Source organism: Podarcis pityusensis, assembly GCF_964106645.2.
Source record: "Podarcis pityusensis genome assembly, chromosome: 12".
In the NCBI taxonomy this organism is placed as follows: domain Eukaryota; kingdom Metazoa; phylum Chordata; class Lepidosauria; order Squamata; family Lacertidae; genus Podarcis; species Podarcis pityusensis.
In genome coordinates, this window is record NC_138037.1 from 27,650,900 (window position 1) to 27,674,405 (window position 23,506).

The 23,506-nt window shown below is 46.3% G+C and overlaps 1 protein-coding gene across 1 annotated transcript in view; it reads left to right on the top strand.

The window, feature by feature from the left end:
• The window catches only part of VPS50 (VPS50 subunit of EARP/GARPII complex), an 86,286-nt gene that overhangs the window by 35,860 nt on the left and 26,920 nt on the right, over positions 1-23,506 (top strand). Inside the window, exons 17-22 of the mRNA XM_080975640.1 lie at positions 1,414-1,504; positions 2,857-3,033; positions 12,401-12,519; positions 14,611-14,717; positions 20,590-20,711; positions 23,362-23,442. Of these exons, the coding sequence (XP_080831766.1) occupies positions 1,414-1,504; positions 2,857-3,033; positions 12,401-12,519; positions 14,611-14,717; positions 20,590-20,711; positions 23,362-23,442 (697 nt within the window). The remainder of the gene's footprint in view (positions 1-1,413; positions 1,505-2,856; positions 3,034-12,400; positions 12,520-14,610; positions 14,718-20,589; positions 20,712-23,361; positions 23,443-23,506) is intronic.

Consider the following 23,506-nt stretch of genomic DNA (forward strand, 5'->3'; position numbering starts at 1 on the left):
GGTTTTGTAAGAGACTGGCTAGGTTTGCATGCTTTCTGGGTGACAACGTTCCTGAGTGAAACACGGGACTCATGCATTCCCCTCCCCTCCTTCTGTACAGGTGGAAGGAAGACTTCTACCAAGTTTATTTTCATTTTCAAAGAATCTCATGTTTAGCATTGTGACACATGAACTGTGGATTGTGCTTTTACAGGAAGTAATAGCTAGTTGCTAAGTGAGCCAGCTTCAAATAATAATAATAATAATAATAATAATAATAATAATAATAATAAAATTTTATTTATATCCCACCCTCCCCAGCCAAAGCCGGGCTCAGAGCGGCTAACAACAGTAAAATAATACAGCATTCAAAAATTAATTCATTTTAAAATAATGAGTTATAGAGCTGACTTGTTTAACGATTTCTTGTTGTAAAACCACAATTCCCAATTTGTGCATAATTCTATGATGAGATTTTTTGAAAACAAAACTAAACTTGACAGGTTTAACATTGCAGGTGAAAATGACCAGTGAATACATATATCCACCTGTCTGTGGACTGTCCATGGATTGGCATGGGGAATCTGTTCATTCGCGCTGCGCCATTTTCCCCCATGTGCCATTCCATCCCCCCTCCATACTGCGGCGGTGCTTCTTCCTGCCCTGCCTAGAGGAGGAAGGGGGCTGGGCTGAGCTGGCTGAGTGTTACGCTGAGGTCTGTCTGTTTTTGCTATTTATTTTGCGTTTTTGTTTTTGCGGCTCTTTTTGTTTTGTTTTCGTGACTGTGTGGAAACCAGTTCAGATACTGATTGATTGATTGATTGATTGTGTGACTGCAGTACATTGTTTATTGCTTTCATTTTATGGATCAATGGTCTCATTTGATAATAAAATTCATGTTAAATTGCTATTTTAGGGTTGTGTTTTTAAAGTCTGGTAAGGATTAGTCCGTTTTGCATTACTTTCTATGGGAAAGCTTGCCTTGGTTTTGCAATGCTTTTGGTTTTGGAACAGGCTTCTGGAACGGATTAAGTTTGAGAACCAAGGTACCACTGTACTAAATTTTCCCGGTTCTGACCGTTGGTACACAATTTGCATATTTTTATTGCAGAGGATCTACTACTCTGTTCGTCACTACCCAGGGAGGGCTTGTTTAGGTATTTCCTTTTTTTGTTGTTGCTTAAGCTTCATGGAAACATGGATAGGAAACAGTTTATCTCACCCCTCAGTCCTTTCCTTCTCATTTGGCTCCTATGTGGCTGCAAGAGATCCATTTTGGAGAACCATGTAGTAGAGACGTGATTAGCTCATCAACGGAGGATCATTAAAGAATAGCAGAATTTGATTTAATGGAACTGCAGCTAGGTTGTTAATTTCTCAATATAGTTGATTTGTTACACCCTTTGCCTTTGCTGACACTAAACTTTGTTTTAGAACCCGCCTCGAAGAACTGCGAATGTTCTTGGAGAACGAGACGTGGGAGCTTTGTCCTGTGAAATCAAGCTTCAGCATATTACAGCTTCATGTAAGTCCTAGCCATGTTAAAAAGCAGGAATGGGATGAATACTTAACATAAATGGTTAAGGCTACTTTGGCCAAGACTGTTGAAGGATTTGCTGCTATCTTGACTTTCGCTGTACATTTGCTGTGACTGTGTTGTGCTAGGGAAACAAAACACAGCGTGGTGATACCTTAAAGCACCGTATGCATTTTGTATTCAGAATAGGAAGGACCAAATTTTAAAAGAAGTTCTTGGATGTGCGAGGTGTTTTTCACTTGCCAATAAGCTCTTTTGCACCTTGTGCTGTAAATCCAAATGCGATGGTTTGCTTTTGCTACAGATTTTATGCATTGTCTTGCACAAATGGAAGCATGACAGCTGTTGTGGAGCCTGCCTGTTAACAGCAGTGTGTGAACTTAGGGCAAGGTATATATGTGGGAGTGGTCTTTTTGTTAACTGGATTCAGCCCTTCTGCTGCCTTTGGACATCATTCCAAGCAATTGTTTTGTTTGATAAGAACAAGCTGCAGTGAACCTTGCATGTATTCCTCCTTTAGTGTGACTGTGAGGACTGGAAGTTATCACTTCTGATGGAACTTAGCACAGTTCAGCATGTTATATAAACTTAAACTATGTGTAATGTTAGCTATGGTTTTTTTAAACAAGCAAGCTTCATAGCCAGTGTTTTGAATTTGGCTTGTTTAAGATGAACCACAGTTAAGGTGAACCATAGTTTGTCAAGTCTGGATGATGGGACAAGCTGTGATCAAACTGGAAGCAAAAGCTTCCAAACTTGCAGTTGCAGGGGAGCAATATAGGGAACATGAGGGTAACAGTGGCTCGTTCTTGTTATGCTAAACAATGGTTTTGCATGATGTCCAAACAGAGTCTTGAATCAGCATTTGTGCATCCCATTCTATTTCCAGCATTTAAGATAGTGATAAAACCAGATGCTATGATAAAAAGAAAACTTGTTAAAATTCACTATTAGCAGCCATTTATATTGATTGATTTTTAAGCAGCTGTAAATGCAGAGGCATTGTAATTCTCATAATTTGCTTTTTAAAAAGTCTGCCGTAACGTAATTCATCACGATGCTTCACTAATGAATTTAATATGTGTTTTGAAAGTCTTTCATTTCCAAGCTGCAGGGGGTGTTTTGCCTGAAGTAATTGGGCAAGTGTGTTAGAATTAGACAAGCATCAAATTAATGGTTACATTTGCAGTCTTTAAAAATGAAATGAAATGAAAGAAGGAAAGCCATGTTAGCTGAAAGGCAAACACCACAGTGCTTGTCAAGAAACCGCTCCTTTATTATGTGGATCAATATTTAAACTGCATGACAGAGCCTATATATCACCTGTTTTGTGTTAATAGGAATTTAAGTTCATGGCACAGTCCCGTTCCCCTTCTGTGTCGCCAAGCAAGCAGCCTGCTTCAGAAATAGAAAGAACCATAACTTTGTTTGAGCAGTACTGTAATGGAGGGAATCCCTTTGAAATCCAAGCCAACAACAGAGATGACGAGACTGAGGATGTGCTGGCTTCCAATGGGGTAAGGGAACGCTCTGATGAGCTCTTAGTATTATGTGAGACATGGTATTTCTAACCAGTTAATTTTCAAAATGGAGGTTGCAAAGTAATAATCCTTCAAACAGGGAATTCCCTGTCGAAATGCTTGGTGTTACTGTCGAAATCTTGATTCAGGACAGCTCAGTTGATAGAGCACGAGAATCTCAAATGTAAGGATTGTGAGTTCGAGCCCCACATTGGGCAAAAAGATTCCTGCATATCAGAGGGTCGGACTGGGTGACCCTTGTGGTCCCTTCCAACTTTACAAGTCTATGGTTCCATGTTGGGAATCATAGCATCCTGGTTACTTAACACAAATGCTCCTAGACGCACCTGCCCACCTGTAAGAACCCAGTTAGAACCTTGGTCTATGAGGGAGATTGGGGTGACAAAATAGCAGAGCAGTGGCCTCTCAGGACTATTGGGGGGGGGGGCTATCTTCCAGGACAGACTGGATTCACTCTGTAATGCAAACTCCAGGTCGGGAGTGGGTCATTACTAAATCTGTTGAAACTTGCATTCAGTTGATTAGATAATTTACTTGTGCTTTGGTTGACCTAGACTCTCTGTATAAAATTAAAAACACATTTCTCCTCCTCTGTGGTACACAGGATTTGTATACCTGTTCACCGGTGAACACTTCGTGCCCCTGATGAAGTGAGCTCTGATTCATGAAAGCTTATGTCACAATGACTTTGTTAGGCTTTAGGGCTGCATAAGACTCTCTGTTGTTATTGCTGCTACAGACTAAAAAACTGGCCTGTCTGGAATCCTGCCCGGTTTACATATGCATCTTGTCTAAAGCAGCCGATAGCTGAAGGGCAAATGAGCCTCTGCCACACAAATCCCATGTTGTTGTTTAGTCGTGTCCGACTCTTCGTGACCCCATGGACCAGAGCACGCCAGGCACTCCTGTCTTCCACTGCCTCCCGCAGTTTAGTCAAACTCATGCTGGTAGCTTCGAGAACACTGTCCAACCATCTCGTCTGTCGTCCCCTTCTCCTTGTGCCCACAATCTTTCCCAACATCAGGGTCTTTTCCAGGGAGTCTTCTCTTCTCATGAGGTGGCCGAAGTATTGGAGCCTCAGCTTCAGCAAATCCCATAGTGGTGGTTTAATTTTTTTCTTGTACAGTTCCTAATGAAATTAATGTTCAGATTCATGGTCACTGTCAAGGATTGGCCTTTCTGTTGCTACAATGCGAGTCGCGTTGTGTTTTCCTATAAGTAACTGATTGGTCCTCCTATCATCACAGAACTGACACATTCTCAGATCGCTAGGGGGCGCAATGATCACATATACCAGCAACTGGCTATGACTTTCTGTAAGTTGTAGTATATATTTTCTGCAACCTTGTTTTGGATTGCCCATGGTAATACTGAGTTCTATTTATTATGGAGGCTGACATATGTAGTTCTGCAAGGCTTGCTGTTTCACCTTGTTTTGGTTAGTACTTGCTGTGGTGCATCCCCACTCTCCAGGATCTGGATAATTAGTGAATTATCAGGCTGTCATGAAAATGAATTTGTACAGGGCTCTTTCTTTCTTTCTTTCTTTCTTTCTTTCTTTCTTTCTTTCTGTTTTGTGTTCTCTGTGACACTTGGGATACAGAACGTTCTGTGAGGAAGGAACTAGAACGCTGAAGAAAAGGAGTTATATGCATGTGTCAGAGTTGCTTCCAGATCCTAGCTCACAGAGGATCACGCTAGCCAGCGATCATTAAATAAAAGTCTTTATTGAGTTACAGTTTCCATTCTCAAGCTGCTGCGTGCAACCCTACGTCTAATGGTTAGATCGGCGCAGCTCCATCTGAGTCTCCGCCCCTTGTACACCAACTTAATATCCTAGCCTTGCTCCACCTTTTCCGCCTGACTGTTCTTCTCTGGGTCCCTCTGCCCCCCGGGGTCTCTTCCTTCCGGGATTCCTCTGACGCTGACGCTGACCCCCCTGACTCTTCTCCCTCCTTTCGGCGGGCTTTAGGACCTGGCTCCCTTTCCGGGCTGCCTACTGCGCCACCTTCCTGTGCATTTGAACTTGTCGCGCGCGCCCAACCTTCCACCTTCCGTCTGACCGTTTCTTCGCTCCCCGATGGAGGTGTGGCCACTCCTGACTCGTGCCCTCCCCCCTGTTGTGAGCTGCCAGCGCTTGATCCCTGGCGCCCTTCCTCTTCCCTGCTCTCTGGCGGTGACGCTGGTCCCGATTTCCAACTGCTCCCCTCTGAGTCCCCTCTGGCTCTATCTTCCTGGGGTGTCCCCCTAGGCTCCCCCCTTGCCCTGGCCACTGGTGCTCCTTTCTGTGAATCTTCTGATTCACTGGAAAGACTCGGAGATCTCGGGTCGTCGTCATCACTCATCTTTTCTTCTGCCTCCTCCCCCTCGCTCTCTGTTTCCTCCCTTGCCCTTGCCTCTGCTCCTGAACCCCTGACATCCATCCCCCCCTCGAAGCCCCCTCTTCCCCCCTCCCCTCCTTCCGGTGCGGGATCTGGGTGCTGCTGTGTCAGGGGGACGAATGTCGGATACAGTTCGCTTCCCGTGGCGGGCCGCCATCCGAAGTCTTCCGGTTCTTCCTCCCTGCTCTCGTTGACGACGGTCACCTCCGCTTCCATCTCTGTGCCGCCGTGCTCGAAACCCGGGTCGTCCCCGAAAACGTCCATGTCCATCTCTCCCTCGTTGCCTTCTGGAGACGTTGCTCGTCCTGGACCCTCCAGCCACCTTCTGCGGAACTGCTCCTCTGGTCGATCATCCCACCAATACGAGGGTTCTGAAGCAGATCCCGAGGGTGACCCCTCCGGGGAACGGGCGTCTCGTGTCGGTTCCTCGTCCGAGTCGAACCCCCGGAACGTGCTGGCTGAAAGCGTGGGCGTGAAAAGCCAGTCGTCGAAAAAGTCTGCTGGCATTGGCCTGTGTGGGAAGAGGGCATGAAACTCTTCTTTGAGCAGAGGTTCGTCTAAAGCGTAGCCCGGCACCCAGCTGTTGGCACTGGCCGGGGTGCCCTCCTTGGCGAGAAGGTATTCTACCCCCTCTTCCCCCCATCTGGAGTCCAAAATCTCCGTGACTTCGTTGATGCGCTCCTCCTGTGCCACTCCCCCTTGCCCGGTTCTCTCTCGGAGCGGACCCGGTGCCGTTCCTGGTTCCTGAAACCTGTGAGGTGCCTTGTAGGGAGTGAGCACCGATCTGTGGAACACCGGATGCATTCTGGAACCCTCCGGAAGAGCCAGCCTGAAAGCCACCGGGTTGACCTGTTCTTCGACTTGGTAGGGCCCCAGTTGTTTATGCCCTAGTTTCTTCTTCGCCAACGACCTGGCCGGCACTGGGTGGGCTGCTAACCAGACCCAGTCTCCCACATGGATCTCTTCGCCAACCCTTCTGTGTTTGTCCGCTTGTACCTTGTATGCGTGTTTAGCCAGCTCCAGGTGCCGCCGCAGCTGATCGTGGACCTCCTGCAACTCCGACGCGAACGCATCTGCTGTCTGCGGCTCCCCCTCCCCCATTCTTTCCAGTCCCGGGAAGGTTCTGGGGTGCCTCCCGTTGTTGGCGAAGAACGGCGTGACCCCCGTGGACACGTGCTTCGTGTTGTTGTAGGCGAACTCGGCGAGAGGCAGGTAATCCACCCACGTCGCAGGCTGTTGATTCGCATAACATCTCAGGTACTGCTGCATGATGGCATTGACCCGCTCCGCTTGCCCGTTGGTCTGCGGGTGTCTAGCCGACGCCAGGTTGATCTTGACGTTCAGGAAGCCCATCAGCCTCTGCCAGAAGTTCGAGATGAACTGTCGCCCTCGGTCGGACAGAATAGACCGCGGCAGACCGTGAACCTTGAACACGTGGTCTATGAACAGTTTGGCGGTTTGTTCCGCCGTGGCTACCTTCGCACACGGAATGAAATGTGCCATCTTGGAGAACAAGTCCACCACCACCAGCACAGCCGTCTTGCCCCTCGAGCTGGGCAGATCCGTGACAAAGTCCAGGGCCACTCTCTCCCATGGTTCGAACGGAGTTTGCAGCGGTTCCAGCAGTCCGGCCGGCGGTCTGTGCACTGGTTTGGCCCTCTGGCAGGTGTCACACCTCGCCACGTAGTCCGCGACTTCCCCTCTCATTCCGGGCCACCAGAAGTCTCTGGCTACTAATTCCACCGTCTTCTCCTTGCCAAAGTGCCCGGCAGTGGGCGCGTCGTGCAGCTGCTGCAGTACCTTGGCGCGAAGTTCGTCTCCCGGCACGTAGATGGCCCCTTTGCGGATGAGCAAACCATCTCGCAGCTGGAACTCGTCGGTCGCTGCCGTGCCCCTGTGCACCTCTGCCATCTTTGCTTGCGCGAAGGAGTCATCCTGCAACGCTCGTCGCACCGCATCCAGGTCAACTGTTGCCGCCGCGCACGCCCACACTGTCGGTGCGAAGATGTGCATGGCGGCCGCTGGCGTTGCCTCCTCCAGATACTGTGGCTTACGGGAGAGAGCATCCGCCATGATGTTGGTGTCCCCCGGGACATATTCTATTCGGAAGTCGAAATTCGCAAAGAACTCAGCCCAACGTATCTGCCTCTGGTTCAGGAACTGTGCCGTGCGCCAGTGCTCTAGATTCTTGTGGTCCGTGCAGACCTGCACCGTGTGCTTGGCGCCGATCAGGAAGTGCCTCCACGCTTTGAACGCTGCATGAATGGCCAGCAACTCCCTGTCCCAGATGGTGTAGTTCTGTTCGGACTTGCTGAGCTTCCTTGAGTAAAACGCTCCCGGCCTCCAAACCCCCTGCGGGTCTTTCTGCAGCAGGACTGCTCCCACGGCTCTGTCTGAAGCGTCTGTCTCCACCCTCATCGGCCTGCTGGGGTTGACATGAAGCAGCTGCTCTTCCGACGCGAAGAGACGCTTGAGTGCCTGAAAGGACTGCTCCGCCTGCTCTGTCCAGATGAACTTCTTTTTCTTGGAGCTGAGCGTGTCCGTGATGGCCGCTGTCTGCATCGCAAAGCCTTTGATAAACTTGCGATAGAAGTTCGCGAAGCCGACAAACCGTTGGACCTCCTTCCGGTTGCGTGGGCTTTTCCAATCCAACACTGCTCGGACCTTGGCGCTGTCCATGGCGAGCCCTTTATCAGACAACTTGTAGCCCAGGAAATCCACCTCGGTCACGTCGAATTGGCACTTCTCCAGCTTGGCGTAAAGCCTATGTTGCTGTAGCCTGCTCAGCACTTCCTTGACGTGTCTGTCATGCTCCTGCTGCGATTCCGAAAAGATCAGGATGTCATCCAAGAAACAGACGCACGTCTTGTAGAGGAGCCCCGCCAACACGTGATGCATGAAAGCTTGAAAAACGTGGGAGCCATTTTGCAATCCAAAAGGCATAACTCTATATTCGTAGGTGCCCAGGGGCATGAACATGGCTGTCTTCCACTCATCTCCTTCCCGCATGCGAATGAGGTTGTATGCCCCTCGCAGGTCCAACTTGGTGAACACTCTGCCCTTCCGTACCTTTGCGAGGAGGTCGTCGATTCGGGGCATGGGGAAGTCCGATGGCTTGGTCACACTGTTCAAGATGCGAAAGTCCACTACAAGTCTTTTTTGGGGCGTGTCCCTCTTCTTAACAAAGAATACCGGACTGCCCCCCGCTGCCTTGGACTCTCGGATGAAACCGCGCTCCAAATTATGATCTATGAACTCTTTGAGTTCCTGCAGTTCGTCCTCAGACATGGAATACAGCTTCCCTTTGGGCAGCGCCGCCCCCGGCAGCAGGTCAATTTTGCAGTCATATGGTCTGTGGGGGGGTAGCCTGTCTGCCTCCTTCTCGCAGAAAACCTCCAAAAATTCTGCGTACTTGTGGGGAACCGCTTGCAGCGTGCCTAGCTGCAGCTGTGACTCCTCTTCCTCTCCTTCCTGCCTGGGCACGATGCAGTGTTCAGCGCAAAAGGAAGAGCCGAAGGTCAGCTGCCTCTGGTACCAAGCCAGCGTCGGGCTGTGCTTGTCCAGCCAACTCATGCCCAATACAATGGGCGTGTCCGATAGTTGAGTGACATTGAAGCTGATGATTTCCCTGTGATTCCCAAGTCGCAAAACCATTGGTGGCGTCTGCTTCACCACTTGCCCCCCTAGCAGCTCCCTGCCATCCACCGTGACAACCTGCAGGGGCAGCGTGGCAGGCAGCAACTGTATAGCGTGCCGGTCGACAAAGTCCTGCCCTATAAAGTCCGCATTGCTTCCGGAGTCAATGGTGATTGGCACGTCCATGGTGATTCCATTGGGCAGCTGGAGCGACGCGGTGAGCCTCACTACCGGTTTGGGCGGGAGGGGGTCCATGGGCTGTAAAATCTCTGGGGACTGCTTCACTGACACGTCTGGCTGGGCCCCAGTGCCTCTTCCAACCAGACTCCGTCGTTTCCCTGCTGTGGTTGTCCTTGCTGCGTTGCTGCAGTTACCATTGCTGAGGCTGCAGTGTGCTTGTGGAGCCTCTGGGGACACTCTTTCGCCATATGCTGTGGATCATCGCAGATGTAACACTTCCTGTTCCCTCTAGGAGGCTTCGCTTTCACTGCTGCCGGTGCTAGGGCTCTGGCTGCTGACTGAGCCCTTGCACCTCCAACCTCCATAGGTTCCGCTCCTCCTCCTGGCGGAGGCGTGGATTGCGCACGCGCTGCTTCTCTGGGAAGGAAGGAGGAGCCCCTGGCTGGTTCGCGCCCTCCACGCCCTTCGCCACTGCTCCACGGACGTCCTTCCAGCCGCACCCCCACCGCCAGCGCCCTCTGAACGATCTCCTGCGTGGTCCGGGGTCTCTCCCCCCTCGCAATTTCATCTTTAACCGAGCCGTGCAATCCCTCCCAAAACAGGTCTCTTACAGGAGCCGAATCTCTGTCCCATTCCAGAGCACTGACCAAAGCGAAAAAGCGGGCATGGTACTGCCTTACGCTGGCCCTCCCTTGCTTCAGTCCATGTATCTGCTGCCGAGCAAGATCCACGTCAATGCTTGACAAAAAGCACCCATCCATCGCTTTAATAAAGGCATCCGCGTTTTGGAGCGCCGGATCCTTATCTCTCCACAAATTGCGCAGCCATGCTTTAGCATCTCCATGCAAATGGGACATGATGAATCCCACCTTCTCTTGCTCATCTCTAAAGTCTTTGTTCAGCAGTTGCAGTGCACACATTACATCTGCTCTAAAGTTGGGGTACTGTTGCAAATTCCCATCGAAGTGAGAGACCAAACCGCCTGTTCGTCTCCCCAACCCAATCCCCTCCGGTTTGGGTGTCAGTTGCCCTTGCTTCGTAAGCACTTCCAACCTGACCTGGAGATCCCTGTAGGCGGCAGCTGCGTCCTCCTCTCTCTTCCTGGATGCAAGAGCCTCGGCATTCAGGCGCGACACTGCTTCTCTGAGTTCCACTATCTGCTGTTCGGCCGTCATGTTGTCTGCCGTTCGTGAGCTCGCTAGTAGGCACCCGCTTTCTCTCCTCTCCGCGAGGCTGTAGATGCCCACAATTCATGAGATGGAGCTTACTGTCAGAGTTGCTTCCAGATCCTAGCTCACAGAGGATCACGCTAGCCAGCGATCATTAAATAAAAGTCTTTATTGAGTTACAGTTTCCATTCTCAAGCTGCTGCGTGCAACCCTACGTCTAATGGTTAGATCGGCGCAGCTCCATCTGAGTCTCCGCCCCTTGTACACCAACTTAATATCCTAGCCTTGCTCCACCTTTTCCGCCTGACTGTTCTTCTCTGGGTCCCTCTGCCCCCCGGGGTCTCTTCCTTCCGGGATTCCTCTGACGCTGACGCTGACCCCCCTGACTCTTCTCCCTCCTTTCGGCGGGCTTTAGGACCTGGCTCCCTTTCCGGGCTGCCTACTGCGCCACCTTCCTGTGCATTTGAACTTGTCGCGCGCGCCCAACCTTCCACCTTCCGTCTGACCGTTTCTTCGCTCCCCGATGGAGGTGTGGCCACTCCTGACTCGTGCCCTCCCCCCTGTTGTGAGCTGCCAGCGCTTGATCCCTGGCGCCCTTCCTCTTCCCTGCTCTCTGGCGGTGACGCTGGTCCCGATTTCCAACTGCTCCCCTCTGAGTCCCCTCTGGCTCTATCTTCCTGGGGTGTCCCCCTAGGCTCCCCCCTTGCCCTGGCCACTGGTGCTCCTTTCTGTGAATCTTCTGATTCACTGGAAAGACTCGGAGATCTCGGGTCGTCGTCATCACTCATCTTTTCTTCTGCCTCCTCCCCCTCGCTCTCTGTTTCCTCCCTTGCCCTTGCCTCTGCTCCTGAACCCCTGACAGCATGTTTCCTCAAATTTGGTTGGGCAGTTGTTAGATCTGCAGACATTAAAAAATGAGTTTTATTAATCTGACATGTCGCTTTAATTTCTTGGGCAGCACTTAGCAAATATTTTAAATTATGGTGGTTTGCAATTATCATTTTGCAGCCTCTTATATTCGGATCAAATGTTTAGTTGCATTGTTTCTCTTACTTAACTGAAAGCTGCTGTTGGTAGTGGTTCAGTGTTCAGCATTTTTCTTTCAAACAATTTATCACAATTATTCTTGTTTTGCTTAGATTTCTCGTCTGTCCCACCCTGTGGCTCATTCAATGCAGTGGGCCCGCCACTTACGTGAGGGGTCAGTTCCAGGGGCCCACCTGTAAAGTCAAAATCGCGCAAAGTCAGGAACCCCTACCCCCATGAGGCAGAAGGCTGCTTACCGGGGTCTAGGGAGGTCGTGAGAGGGACCCATGATATTCCATGGGTTTTCCCGTGACCTTCCCAGACTGCGGTAAGTGAGGAGGCACCTTTCTTACCGGCCTCTAGGACGCTCTCAGAGCCCTCACGCCCCCTCCCTAGAGTCCGGTAAGGAAGGCACCGCCAGGCTTGCGGGGCTTAGGGAAGATGGCGGGAGGGCTCTGGAATGCAGTCAGAGTCCTCCTCTATTCCCAAAGCCTGTAAGAAGAACCCACTGGGACCCAGTATGTGTGTGGGGTGGGTGTGTGAATAAATGGGGAGCAGAGAACAGTAGGTTTTCCCAGCTCTCCATTTAGTTATTTAATCCCCCACAATTGTAAGGTTACAATTGTGTAAATAAAATGAGTGCAAGTTTCAGGCTGTCTGTCTGTCTGTCTGTCTATCTATCTATCTAGAACTGAATCTGACTAGTCCAGATATTATTTGCTGTGTAAAAAACCTATAGTACTGTAGTTGTCTTATTTGAAGAAGAAGTTGTTTTTGTCTGGTGAGCAAGGTATCTGCCATTCACTAGGGGAAGAATGACAGGAACAGTATCTTAACTTCAGACAACATTGCTCCGTGTACGGAATTAAAGTCTAAGGACCACTGAGGCGTTTTATGTGCCTTCTGAGTTATTGCACAGGAGCTGAAAGCGCTTATGGTTTATTTTGATAGTATGAATCGGATGAGCAGGAAAAGAGTGCCTATCAAGAGTATGACAGCGATAGCGACGTTCCTGAAGAACTGAAGAGAGACTATGTTGATGAACAGACTGGAGATGCCCCGGTAAAAAGGTACCTTGAACACACATTTCTTAACTTATTTTTTCTGACATGCTTAAGCATAAACATATATACTGTCAACTCATCCTTAGTGGGACTTCGAAAGCCCCCCCGCCCCCGCATATCTTAAGGTAACTCTTTCTACATCCATTTGTCTAGCGAGGCACACTCCCTACCTGCTGCTCCCACCATGCTTGTACGTGCCAGACATGTGCCACGAAAGCCCCTGCGTAGTGCAGAGCATTCTGGGTCCATGTTCTAGGATGCCGCCTGTTTAAAAGCAAGGATGCGTCATCTGTGATGCTTGTGTTGTTTTTGGACTCCAGCTCCCATCAGCCTCAGCCAGCCTGGCCAGTTGTCAGGGATGATGGGAGTTGGAGTCCAGCAGCATCTGGGATAGCCACAGGATAGCCATCCTTGGTTTAAAGAGAGAATTGCCTAAGCCTGTTAGTTGTTAACCATGTACCTGTGTAAACTGAGCATGCATGTTAAAGGACAGGAAGCAAGCAAGCTTCTACAGCTGCTCTTGGCAGTGATGGGCAAGTGATGGTTAAGCAAAACTTGCCTGCTATTACTGGTCTTCTCACTAGGCAACCCTTGATAGTCAACTGAGGAACTCCGGAACACCGTTTGGAAAACCACTATTTGACGTTCATGCTTTTTATCAGCCACCTTGGACGTTTTTAAACTGTTACAGGAAAAAGCCCCACATCTGGTTGTGACCTGCATTAGTTCTGAAGGTGGTGGTGGTACCCAAAGCAGAGCATCTGACTATGTCTAGAGAGCAGCCAGGTTCATATAGGAGCAGGCAGTCCTTCTCCCAGCAATGGCCACCAGCTTGGATGGGTTTAAAAAAATAATTCATGGAGGATAAAAGGTTGTCAAAGGCTCCTAAATCTGATATCTTTGTGTTCTACCGCCACTGTCGGAGGGAGTATGCGTCTGAATTTCAATTGCTTGGAAACTGCAGGAGGCGAGAGCACTGTTGTACTCAGGTCCAGCTTGCTGGTTTTCCATAGGCATCTGGGTTGGCCACTGTGAAAGCAGGATGCTGAACAGGTGGGCCACTCACCTGATCCAATAGGGCTCTTCTGATGTTCTTAGATTAGAGAAGGTGGAAATCTAAAATGGATGGAAGCTGCACAACTCCGTTTAGCATCTTACAAGGCAGATTAGTAACAACGTGGAGGCAAATGAATGCTACTTTGGGAATGAGAAAATAGATCTTAGCAAATGGAGCGTTACAGCTTTTACATCCATATGATCTTCATAGTTAAAAAGTCAGCAATAGCTTTGCTTGGCCTTTGTAGCTTTGATAATTATTCCATGAAGAAATTAAAATGCTGCACGCTCCTGCTAAAATAAAGCCATTTATCATTTTAAGCGCTTGGGCTAAGACCTTTTTTTTCATCCTTTTGTTAATTGGCAAAATTGAAATTAGGCATGACTTCAGTATGACTTAATTACTAAGGGTACGAGGTGATAAATGTATTCCTGTTGTAGAAGATAGATAAACAGGTGTGGAAGCCGGAGGCTACTAGGAAGCGATACTCTGTTCCGACTAAAGGAGCCATCTCTTATTTTATTCTCTCAAAATGAAAGTAACATTTTACCTAACTCCCAATACTTCTTAATTCCAGTCAAAGCCTTGCCATTATTGGGCCAGCCATATCCACCCCGAATGCAAACTTTTCAGAAGGATGCTTAAGCCGCTTCATTTCTAGTTCTGGGCTAGAGAACTTGTTTTAGTAGGGCTGCATTTCCTTCTGGGCAGCTTTCCAAGGGCCACATGGCAGTGTGTTCACTTACAAAACATTACTATGCTCTGCTCCTTTAGTGGCAAGAACAAAATATAAACGGAACATTAGCTTCCCCATCTGCGCAGTGGCGTAGCGTGGGTTGTCAGCACCCAGGGCAAGGCAAGTAATTTGCGCCCCCTAACCCGTGGATTTGCGTCCCCTAACCCGTGGATTTGCGCCCCCTAACCCTAACCCCCAGATGTTGCGCCCGGTGCGGCCGGGCCCCCCTGCACCCCCCACGCTATGCCACTGCATCTGCGTGGTCCATGTCTGTGCACTTATACCTAATAATTTTTCTACCTAGTATTTCTCGAGAAACTTTGAGAAGCAGGAAGCGATCAGATTATTGCCTCAGTAAGGTGAACGCTCCCATTTTGACCAACACTACACTGAATGTAATAAGACTTGTTGGTAAGTGAAATTGTTTCTTTCTTTCTTAATACAACCTGCATGTTTTATCAGTGTGTGTGTGTTTTATATTTAGAATTCCCTGGCTTATAAAACTCTATAGCAGGAGTGTCATGGTCTCATCTTTGAATAGTTCTGAGTTTGTTGCCGCTCCTGTTGCTGTTATATTTTTGTTACCCAAAAATACAAAAATTACGAGGTGAAACAAAATGATAAAAGATTGCAAGATAATTTATCGTGAAGAGATTCTGCAGTATATTTACAAAAGAAAAGCACGACAAAAGCACACCAGGAGGGGAGAAATAGTAATAACTATTAATTCAAAGAATGGAATATGCTTCATTTCAAAAAGGCTTCATGAAAATATTCCCATTTAGTAATCCACCACATTATCTTACAACGTTTTCACAGGTGTGTGCAATCAGTCCCTAGCTATTCTTTAATGTAATTAACTGGGGGTTCTCAGGCAGTCGATGCCTCCTTATAGTTTTCCACTTTTTCCACCACCCTTTTTAGCTTCATTATCTCTCAACTGCTCCCATATTTTAGCTGGTTTTCTGTAGTCTTTCAAGTGTCTGGCATAGAATATCCACGCTGCTTGGAGTATATCTAGTACGTGTTCAACTTTCTTTATTTTCCTAAGAGGCGACATGATAGAAGTGTATAAAATTATAGAGTATAGAGAAAGTGGAGAGAGTGCAGTCCCCTCCCCATCCCTTATAATAATAGAACTCAAGTACATCCCATGGATTCAGGACAGACAAAAAGGAAAAAAGTACTTCTTTGCACAGAGCCTAGATCAGTGCTGGCCAAACTTGGCCCTCCAGCTGTTTTGGGACTACAACTCCCATCATCCCTAGCTAACAGGTCCAGTGGCCAGGGATGATGGGAATTGTAGTCCCAAAAGAGCTGGAGGGCCGAGTTTGGCCATCACTAGCGTAGATAAACTATGGAATTCTTTCCCACAAGAAGCGATGATGGTTGCCAACTCAGGTGGCTTCAATCAGGGGTGCCAAGTTGAATAAAATATGGGGCCTAGGCAGGTAAGTCCCGCCCCACATAACCACATAATTGATCACACAGACACCATTTGAATGGCAATGCCCATCAACTTTGGGGGGAAGCCCCCTCAAATGTTTTATTTGGGGGGCCGAAGGGACCCTGGCCCCTAGGAGTTGGCTCCTATGGCTTCAGTAGAAGATTAGACAAGTTCATGGAGGGTGCCTACAAACCCTCGTGCCTGTATGCTGTCTCCATACCCGATGCAGTGTGCTTCTGAGCAGCAGTTGCTGGAATCAGATGGGAGAGCAGGTCCTGCTTTCAGGCTTCCCATAGGCATCTGTTTGGCCACTGTGAGAACAAGATGATGGGCTAGACAGGCCACTGGCCTGAGCTAGCAGAGCTCTTCTTATGTTCTTATGGATGTAAGGTTTTATTTAACAGGCGGCGATGTGTCAGACATGCTGTAATTTGGTTACAACGCCCACTACTTAATGTTAGCTAGGATACAAACCTTGGAGAATACTTGTACTGAGCCAACGTGTGTGCCCACAAATGTCCTTTTCCACTGACTGGTGTAACAGAAAGTCCTTCGGTGTTTGTGGGCTTTTTATTGCCTTTTACGATGCTTAGAACAAAAAGTTATCACACGAAGTCATTACCTTAATCTACAATGTAGGTAAATGGATTTTCATCTGATGGACACGAGGGAATGTAATTGAATTGTGTTGTGTGGAACCTCATTTCCATGCATCCTTGCCAGCAATCTTGTTCTCCCCATGCTGTTACCTGAAACTTCGTTAGACTCTGGGAAAACATTGCCTTTGTGAACATGACCTAATGGCATAAGCTGCCGCACTCTGAGCTCTTCTGGGATGCTGCAGTAATAATTTGATAAATATTGCTCAATATTTCTTGGCCAAATGCATGGTATCTTTCTCTGAACTAATAAGACTGTTGACACATCTGGTTGAAGAATATGCAGAATTGCCGTCTAAAAATCTAAGCGGGCACTTCATTCTTTACGGAGTTTAGATGAATTTGGCAAAGATTATGTTGTTCATTAGTTACAAGCCAGAAATGTGAGGAACGATTTCTGTGCCCGAACTCCCAGTTCTTTGGTGGTTCTTTATTTCCCTCCTTCATAGCTTCTTTAAAGGATATCCCTAGCTAGGTTGGCCATTATGGGGTAGAACTTTGTGCCATATTCCAGTGTTTTTAGGGAATATTGAAAGAATGCATTATCTAAAGCACAGATGATAAAGTGTTGGCTCTCAGATCTATGACCCAGAGCTTGGAAGGCAGATAGAAAGTATATGGGTAAAAATTGTGATAGAGGGAAACATCAGTGACCATACTGTGTGTGTCTGCTATGGATCTCCAAGTCAGACTGAAGACTTGGATGATGCCTTCCTGGAGCAGAATACCAAACATTCAAAAAGGAGAAATATAGTAGTCATGGGAGACTTCAACTGAGTTTTGTAAGCAGAGGTTGGATGGCCATCTGTTATCTTTAGTTGAGATTCCTTCATTGTAGGGTGTTGAACTAGATGACTCTCAGGGTCTCTACAATTCTTTGATTCTATCCCTGAACTTTATATGCCTTAATAGGCTCTTTGGACTGCAGCCATGGTTTTATAAACAGGTACCTAAATAATGAATAGTGGATATGCAAAAGTTACTTGTTGAAACTAACCCTACCATGAAAGATTTTGCTATGTCAGTGTTCTAAAGGCGGGGGAAGGGGTTAAAAATGCTTTCCCCTATTCTGTATTTGTTAATTACTAATTGGCATGTCCGTTGTGCTTTTGTTGCACAAAAAGTCTTGTAGAATCTATATATCCTTTCAATAACCCTGTGAGACACATTAGGGTGAGAAATTGTAAAAGTGGGCTTTTCATGCATTATCCAACTCCAGCATGAAAGGATATTTCTAGCTGAAGATATGCAAAGAGTAAAAATCATGGATATCCTTTAAAAAAAAGAAGAAGCATGAAAAAGGCAGTGAACACTGACTTAGAAATCTGGGATGCTTTGAGGTTTTTAAAAACTGCTTTGAGCTTTTGTGTTTTTTGGTTGTTGTTTTTACAATCAAGCAGTAAATTGTATGCAATGAAAATAAATAAATCTTGCATGGGCTACTGCGATTTTTCTTGAAGCTATATTGCAATTTACAAACACCTTGAGTAACACCTCTAAGATACTACTATGTGGTTCATTATGTGTTCTGCTGCTTAATTTCTCACACAAAACTTAAAGCAGAAATACATTTCTGTTATCTCTTTTTCTGCCAGACTTTAAGGGCAGACTTGGATGACTCCTCCATAATCTATTTGAGATAAGGTTAATGTGAGCTATCCCCCCCCCCCTTTGTGGTTCCAGCTTGTGAGAGCTGGAAAAGACGTCTTGCAGTGAACCATCGTGTAATGGAAATTTTAACTGTGATAATCATAACTGTAGGATTCTATGCTATGTAAGAATTACCCACGGCCATGTAAATCCTGTTGCTGTGAGAGCCTATCATGAAATCATTCTAAACGCATCCATAAACACTTGACAAATTATATAATAAACCGAAAACATAAAAGTTGCAGGCTTTTAAATATTAAAAAGTAACTCACCCCATATAGTTTTGCCTGGAAGTCTTAATATCACACTTGTTTTAGAATCCAGATTGCCAAGAAATATGTGCCAATGGCAAACAATTTGTCAAAAAAGCATGTAGTTGATTGCATCTTTGTAAAAGTCTGGTTTCACTGCAAGTGCTGCTCATAATGTTCTTCCCTTCCCTTCTGGTTATTCTAGGGGATTTGGGGGGGGGGCACACTCTGCTGATGGTCCTGTTGGTGACTTTTCTGGTGATTCCTTTTCAAAATACCTGTTTAGTGCAAAGGGAAAAAAAGGTTGTCTACTAGGTTTATAGGAGAGATTTTAAAAATTGGCATTATCTTATGGAAGGAATGAAGAAGAAATGTTCCTGGAGCCTGAACAGTGTCAAGATGCAGAATGATGTAGTGATAGAGAAATGTTCTTGGCATCTAAGGGAGAAAAGATTTTACAGGGGCAAGATTTAGGGAAGAGTTCCTTGTCTTCCTCATAGACTCTTAAGTCCTATCTTCTAGCCTTTCTGTTAAGTAGATGTTCTTATTGAAAGAGAGGTTTGGAAAATCCAGGCCCGTGGGATTATCTTGGGTGTTATTGGAATCGTTGACATACATATCAGTTACCAACAGCTTCAGATGTTGTTTCTCTCCATAAATGTGATCGGTAACATTGGGACTGCTCCCAGGTGCAAGGATGGGCAAGCCCAGAGAAAAAGGGAGAATGAGCCGAATTTTAGGAAATGTTCACGACTACTAAGTCTTAGAAGGATGTTTGTAATCTAGGAACATAAAATCATTAAGGCATTTCATTGCCTTAACAGTTTTCATTGCAGATTTAATGGGCTAGTGCAATGTGTTATAATAAATGAGATGCTGCCTTAAGCTAAAAACGGTGGTACGGTATTTTTTCCATAAAGGTGCTTAAACTTTCAGGGTTCTGATTTTGCAAGGTTGATTATCATTTTCTCTATTTCTGATGTCCAGGCTGTGATTGCCACTTTTTATGTAGGTGCCACCCACATCCAAGAGGAGAGGTATTAGCAGACCTTTGTAATTTGCAGAAGTGCAGAACAACAATAGCAGCAGTATTAGAAATAAAACCTAAGTGGGGGAACCACAAAACAGCCCAGTGAGAATTGAGAGTGCTCCATGGCTCTTGAATGCTGTCTGATGGCTGAGGGACTGGAATCCAGAGCAGGGAAGTGCTTCACACTGCCAACACTTTGGTTGTCCTACCTCTGCCAGGTTCCAACATTCCACCACACATCTAGGCTGTGCACACAACTGTACTTTTAAAGCACTTTGAAAGCACATCCTTCCTGAAAAAGAATCCTAGGAACTGTAGTTTGTGAAAGGTACTGGGAATTGTAGCTCTCGTGAGGAGTAAATTACAGTTCCTGTGATTCTTTGGGTGAGGGGAATGTGCTTTAAAAGTTTGGCCTGTACGCAGCCTAAATATGATCAAGAATCGGAACCTAGAATGGAGTGAAGAAGTTGGGAAGAAGCTTAACTGTTTATAACCAGGGACAATGAGGAGAAGGAATAAGGTTTAGCTCGGAGCTTCCCAAACTGTGTGTCGCGACACATTAGTGTGTTGGCTGCAGTGTTTAGGTGCATCGTGGAAACAGTGGGAGACCTTCACGCTCCAGCAGGCGGGGGCGTGGCTGGTGCACGTCCCGGGGGGCATGGCACGTGTCCCAGGGGTGTGATGCACCGCCTGTGGGGGCATGGCGCCCAGCGCAGGGGGTAGGGCAGCGATGGCACCCCACCGGGATTGTGTTGCCAGGGGTGGTGTGCTCCCCCTGCCCCCTCTCCCTCCACCAGTGCATGGAAATGCTCCCCAGGGCTGGAAAGGGGTTAGTTTAACCTCCAGTTTGCTAGTAAAACTGAATTATTGTGTCGCAAAATGATGCATGTCTAAAATGTGTGTCACCCACATGAAAAGTTTGGAAAGCTCTGGTAGAGCTCCTAACCTATGGTGACCTTTGCTTTCAGTTATGTTAGGAAATAGCTGCTATTCTATCCAAATTCGGGGGGGGGGGGCAATATTGCAGAATGGGCAGGCCCAGCATGGATCATTTATTGTATTTTCATGGGATGCACACAGACACTCCGTCCTCTAGCATCCGCTCGCACTCACCTTGCCAATCACCAGTACAGTATGGGTATTTCACTAATAATAAGTACGTATGTATAAAAGCTAGTTTGACATCAGCGTACAAACGTGGCATGGAAAGTTGAACTTTTTGTGGTGTTCTTTTTTGTCTTTGAAGGCAAATACATGCAGATGATGAACATCTTGAAGCCAATTGCATTTGATGTGATCCACTTCATGTCCCAGCTTTTTGACTACTACATGTATGCAATATATATGTTTTTTGGCCGAAATGACACGGTAAGTAAATATTGCCGTTTAATCAGCATGTGTGCATGCATGGTGAAGGGGAATAGTATAAGGGGGTAGTGATAGCTGGAATATTAATTTGCAATTCTAGAAGTATAAATGGTATAAGGTCTGTGCGAGGGTTTACACCTATCTCTGCTTCCCAGATGTCATAGAGAAAGAAATGTTGTTATGAGGAAACAATCTGATGATTACGGAAAAATTGGTTTCTGGTTTGTGATATTGTGAGAGAGAAGATGGGGGTTTCGCTGGAATAATTCATTTTGTTCAGCTAATTGCTTTTCAGATATGATGTTCCTTTAACTTGTGGGCTCTCTCAATATGTCATAACAAGACCAAGGAAAGAAACCCTCATAAAAAACCCAAAACAACAACAACCCTACACAAGCTTGCCCACAGGCAGACTAATAAGAGGAATTTGGATGAGACATGCAGGGTAGTGGCTGTGTGGTAAAAATAAGGACTGAGTAAGCTTCAGTTCCAATGGAGATCAATGGCATGTGAGTGCCAAATGGTACTGGGATATGCTGCTGCTTTGCTTACAGTGACTGAAAGAGTATAAAGGAGGGATGGGGCTCCTCAAGGTCTCTTGCTCCTTTTAAGATAACACTAGGAGAAGAATATAGGGAGGTGCCCACTCTGCCCTTCAAATCTGAAGGCACCTCGCAGCATTGAGAAACTGGGTGTTAAATAGCTGGATACATTTCACACATGCCACAGATCATTTGTTTATTCATTTATAACTTGCAAATCTGAAAGGTATGTTCAGAATATTAGTACTAAGGAACAATATTTTCCATGTTGCAAGAATCCCAGAAGCAATGCAAATACTAGAATCAAGTGCCCCACGAGCTTTAACAGGATGGGATCCTAAATCAGTCATTTATTTGCTTGACAGATCCACACATGGTTCCAAATTGTCTAGGGCTGTTCTTTTGGCAGGAGTAATAACATTGAGATTTGGTTGTTTACAGAGATGAACAGCAAATTGTTTTTTTAACACTGACTTGATTTTCATTGGCTGTTTCTGCTGCTCTTTCTTTAATCCCCCCCCCCCTTTGCACCTCCTGTTTGCATTTTAAAGCTTTTACCCAGTTCTACACTTTCCACATCTAGCAGAGAACAACAAAGTGCTAGGCAGGTAAATGCGCAAGAGTTGGATTTTTGAACATTGTGTTTCCTACTGTAGTGTTCCTTATTGTTTGGCTTTTTGAAGAGCAGTTCCCATGGGAAACATACAGCTTATGAAAAGGGTCTGTGAATTTAATTTAGCCTTCTTGTAAAGATGATATGATAATCTATCATCTCTGAAGACCTCAAACAACTTTGACAACAACAACAATAATAATGTATGTCCTTTAGGTCAGTAGAATAATATAATGATAGAATTGTAGTGTTGGAGGGGACCCTGAGGGCCCTAGAGTGCAACCCCCCCCCCCCAATAAGCTGCCTGTGTTGGGGATACCATTGAGTAGGGTCAACCCCACTAAATTGAAAAGGAAATGTTTTTGAACCTTTGAAGACCAAAGACATTAATAATTTTATTGTAAACTTCTCTAAATGAAAGTCTGTCATCTCAGCCCGCACACTGCAGATGTGTGTGCTATAAAGAAACGCAGATTGCCTTAAGTGTTCTTCCATATTCAGTTGCCCGTGTAACAGTGGCACGCTATTTAAAATATTCAGCCTTTTCCATCATCCAAGCCCATTTGTTTACTTCAAGCCACTTACCCAGTGGGACATAAGTGGGAGTAACTTGGCCAATGCACAGGTACATTAGCTTGAGTGGCTTTTGAATGATAGTTAAGGTCTGTTCTGTTGAATCCAAAGCAAAGGAGTGTCTTCCTGAACTGACAAATGTATTCCTGGTGTGAAACACATACCCATATTTTGACAATATGGTTGAAGTCGACCCTTGAAATGCATGTATGTTTCTTAGTTCTCACGCTATAGTTTTGTCAACTGAGCAGCTCTGTCTGGGTCTCTTATAATTCCCACTGAATTTAAAATGTGGTAAGTTGCAACAGGATGAGCTAGTATAATTCATTCCTCTAATGGAATGGCTTTGCGTCTTTGTGAACCATGACACTGGAACATTTTCTGCTTGATTCATAATCACAAATGTTTGTGTAGGTGTAACTTCACTGAATCTTTTCAAAAGGAAATCTTCCTTATGTAACTTAGAGCACGAAGGTAATTGCTACTAAGTAGCAAGTACAGTTCTTCATTCTGATTTACATTAAATTTGTTCTTCATGTGGCAAAGGTGTCTGGTGCCATTGGACGCCATTCTCAGAAAGAATACAAAGCACATGGCTTCCCAAAGTGCAATATAAAGTATTCTGGGAAAAAAATTATCCCCTAATACAGTGGATAATTCATGTGTCCAGTATGAGTTGTGTGTGGTCGTTCTAGTGTATGAAACTTAGTTTTTCTTTGTATATGAGTGCAGTGTTGAGTGTGTTGCTGCTGCCTTCCCTCCCCATCCCACCTCTTTTTCCATTTTTTATTTTGATTGAAATACCATGTCATGCTGAGCTTTTATCCAGTGTGGCAATTGAATGTAGGCAAATGGGAAAATTCCTTTGGATTATTTGTATGCTATCCAAATTGTGTTGCTTAGAATTCCCTCTCACTTCCAGTTTGAAACGACAGGACTGGGACTCAGCAGCAGCCGGCTTCGAACCACACTCAACAGAATACAGGAGAGCCTGATTGATCTGGTAAGTTGTAGGACTTTGAGTAATTGAAATGGAAGAGTAATAGGAATTGCATTGGTTGCTGTAC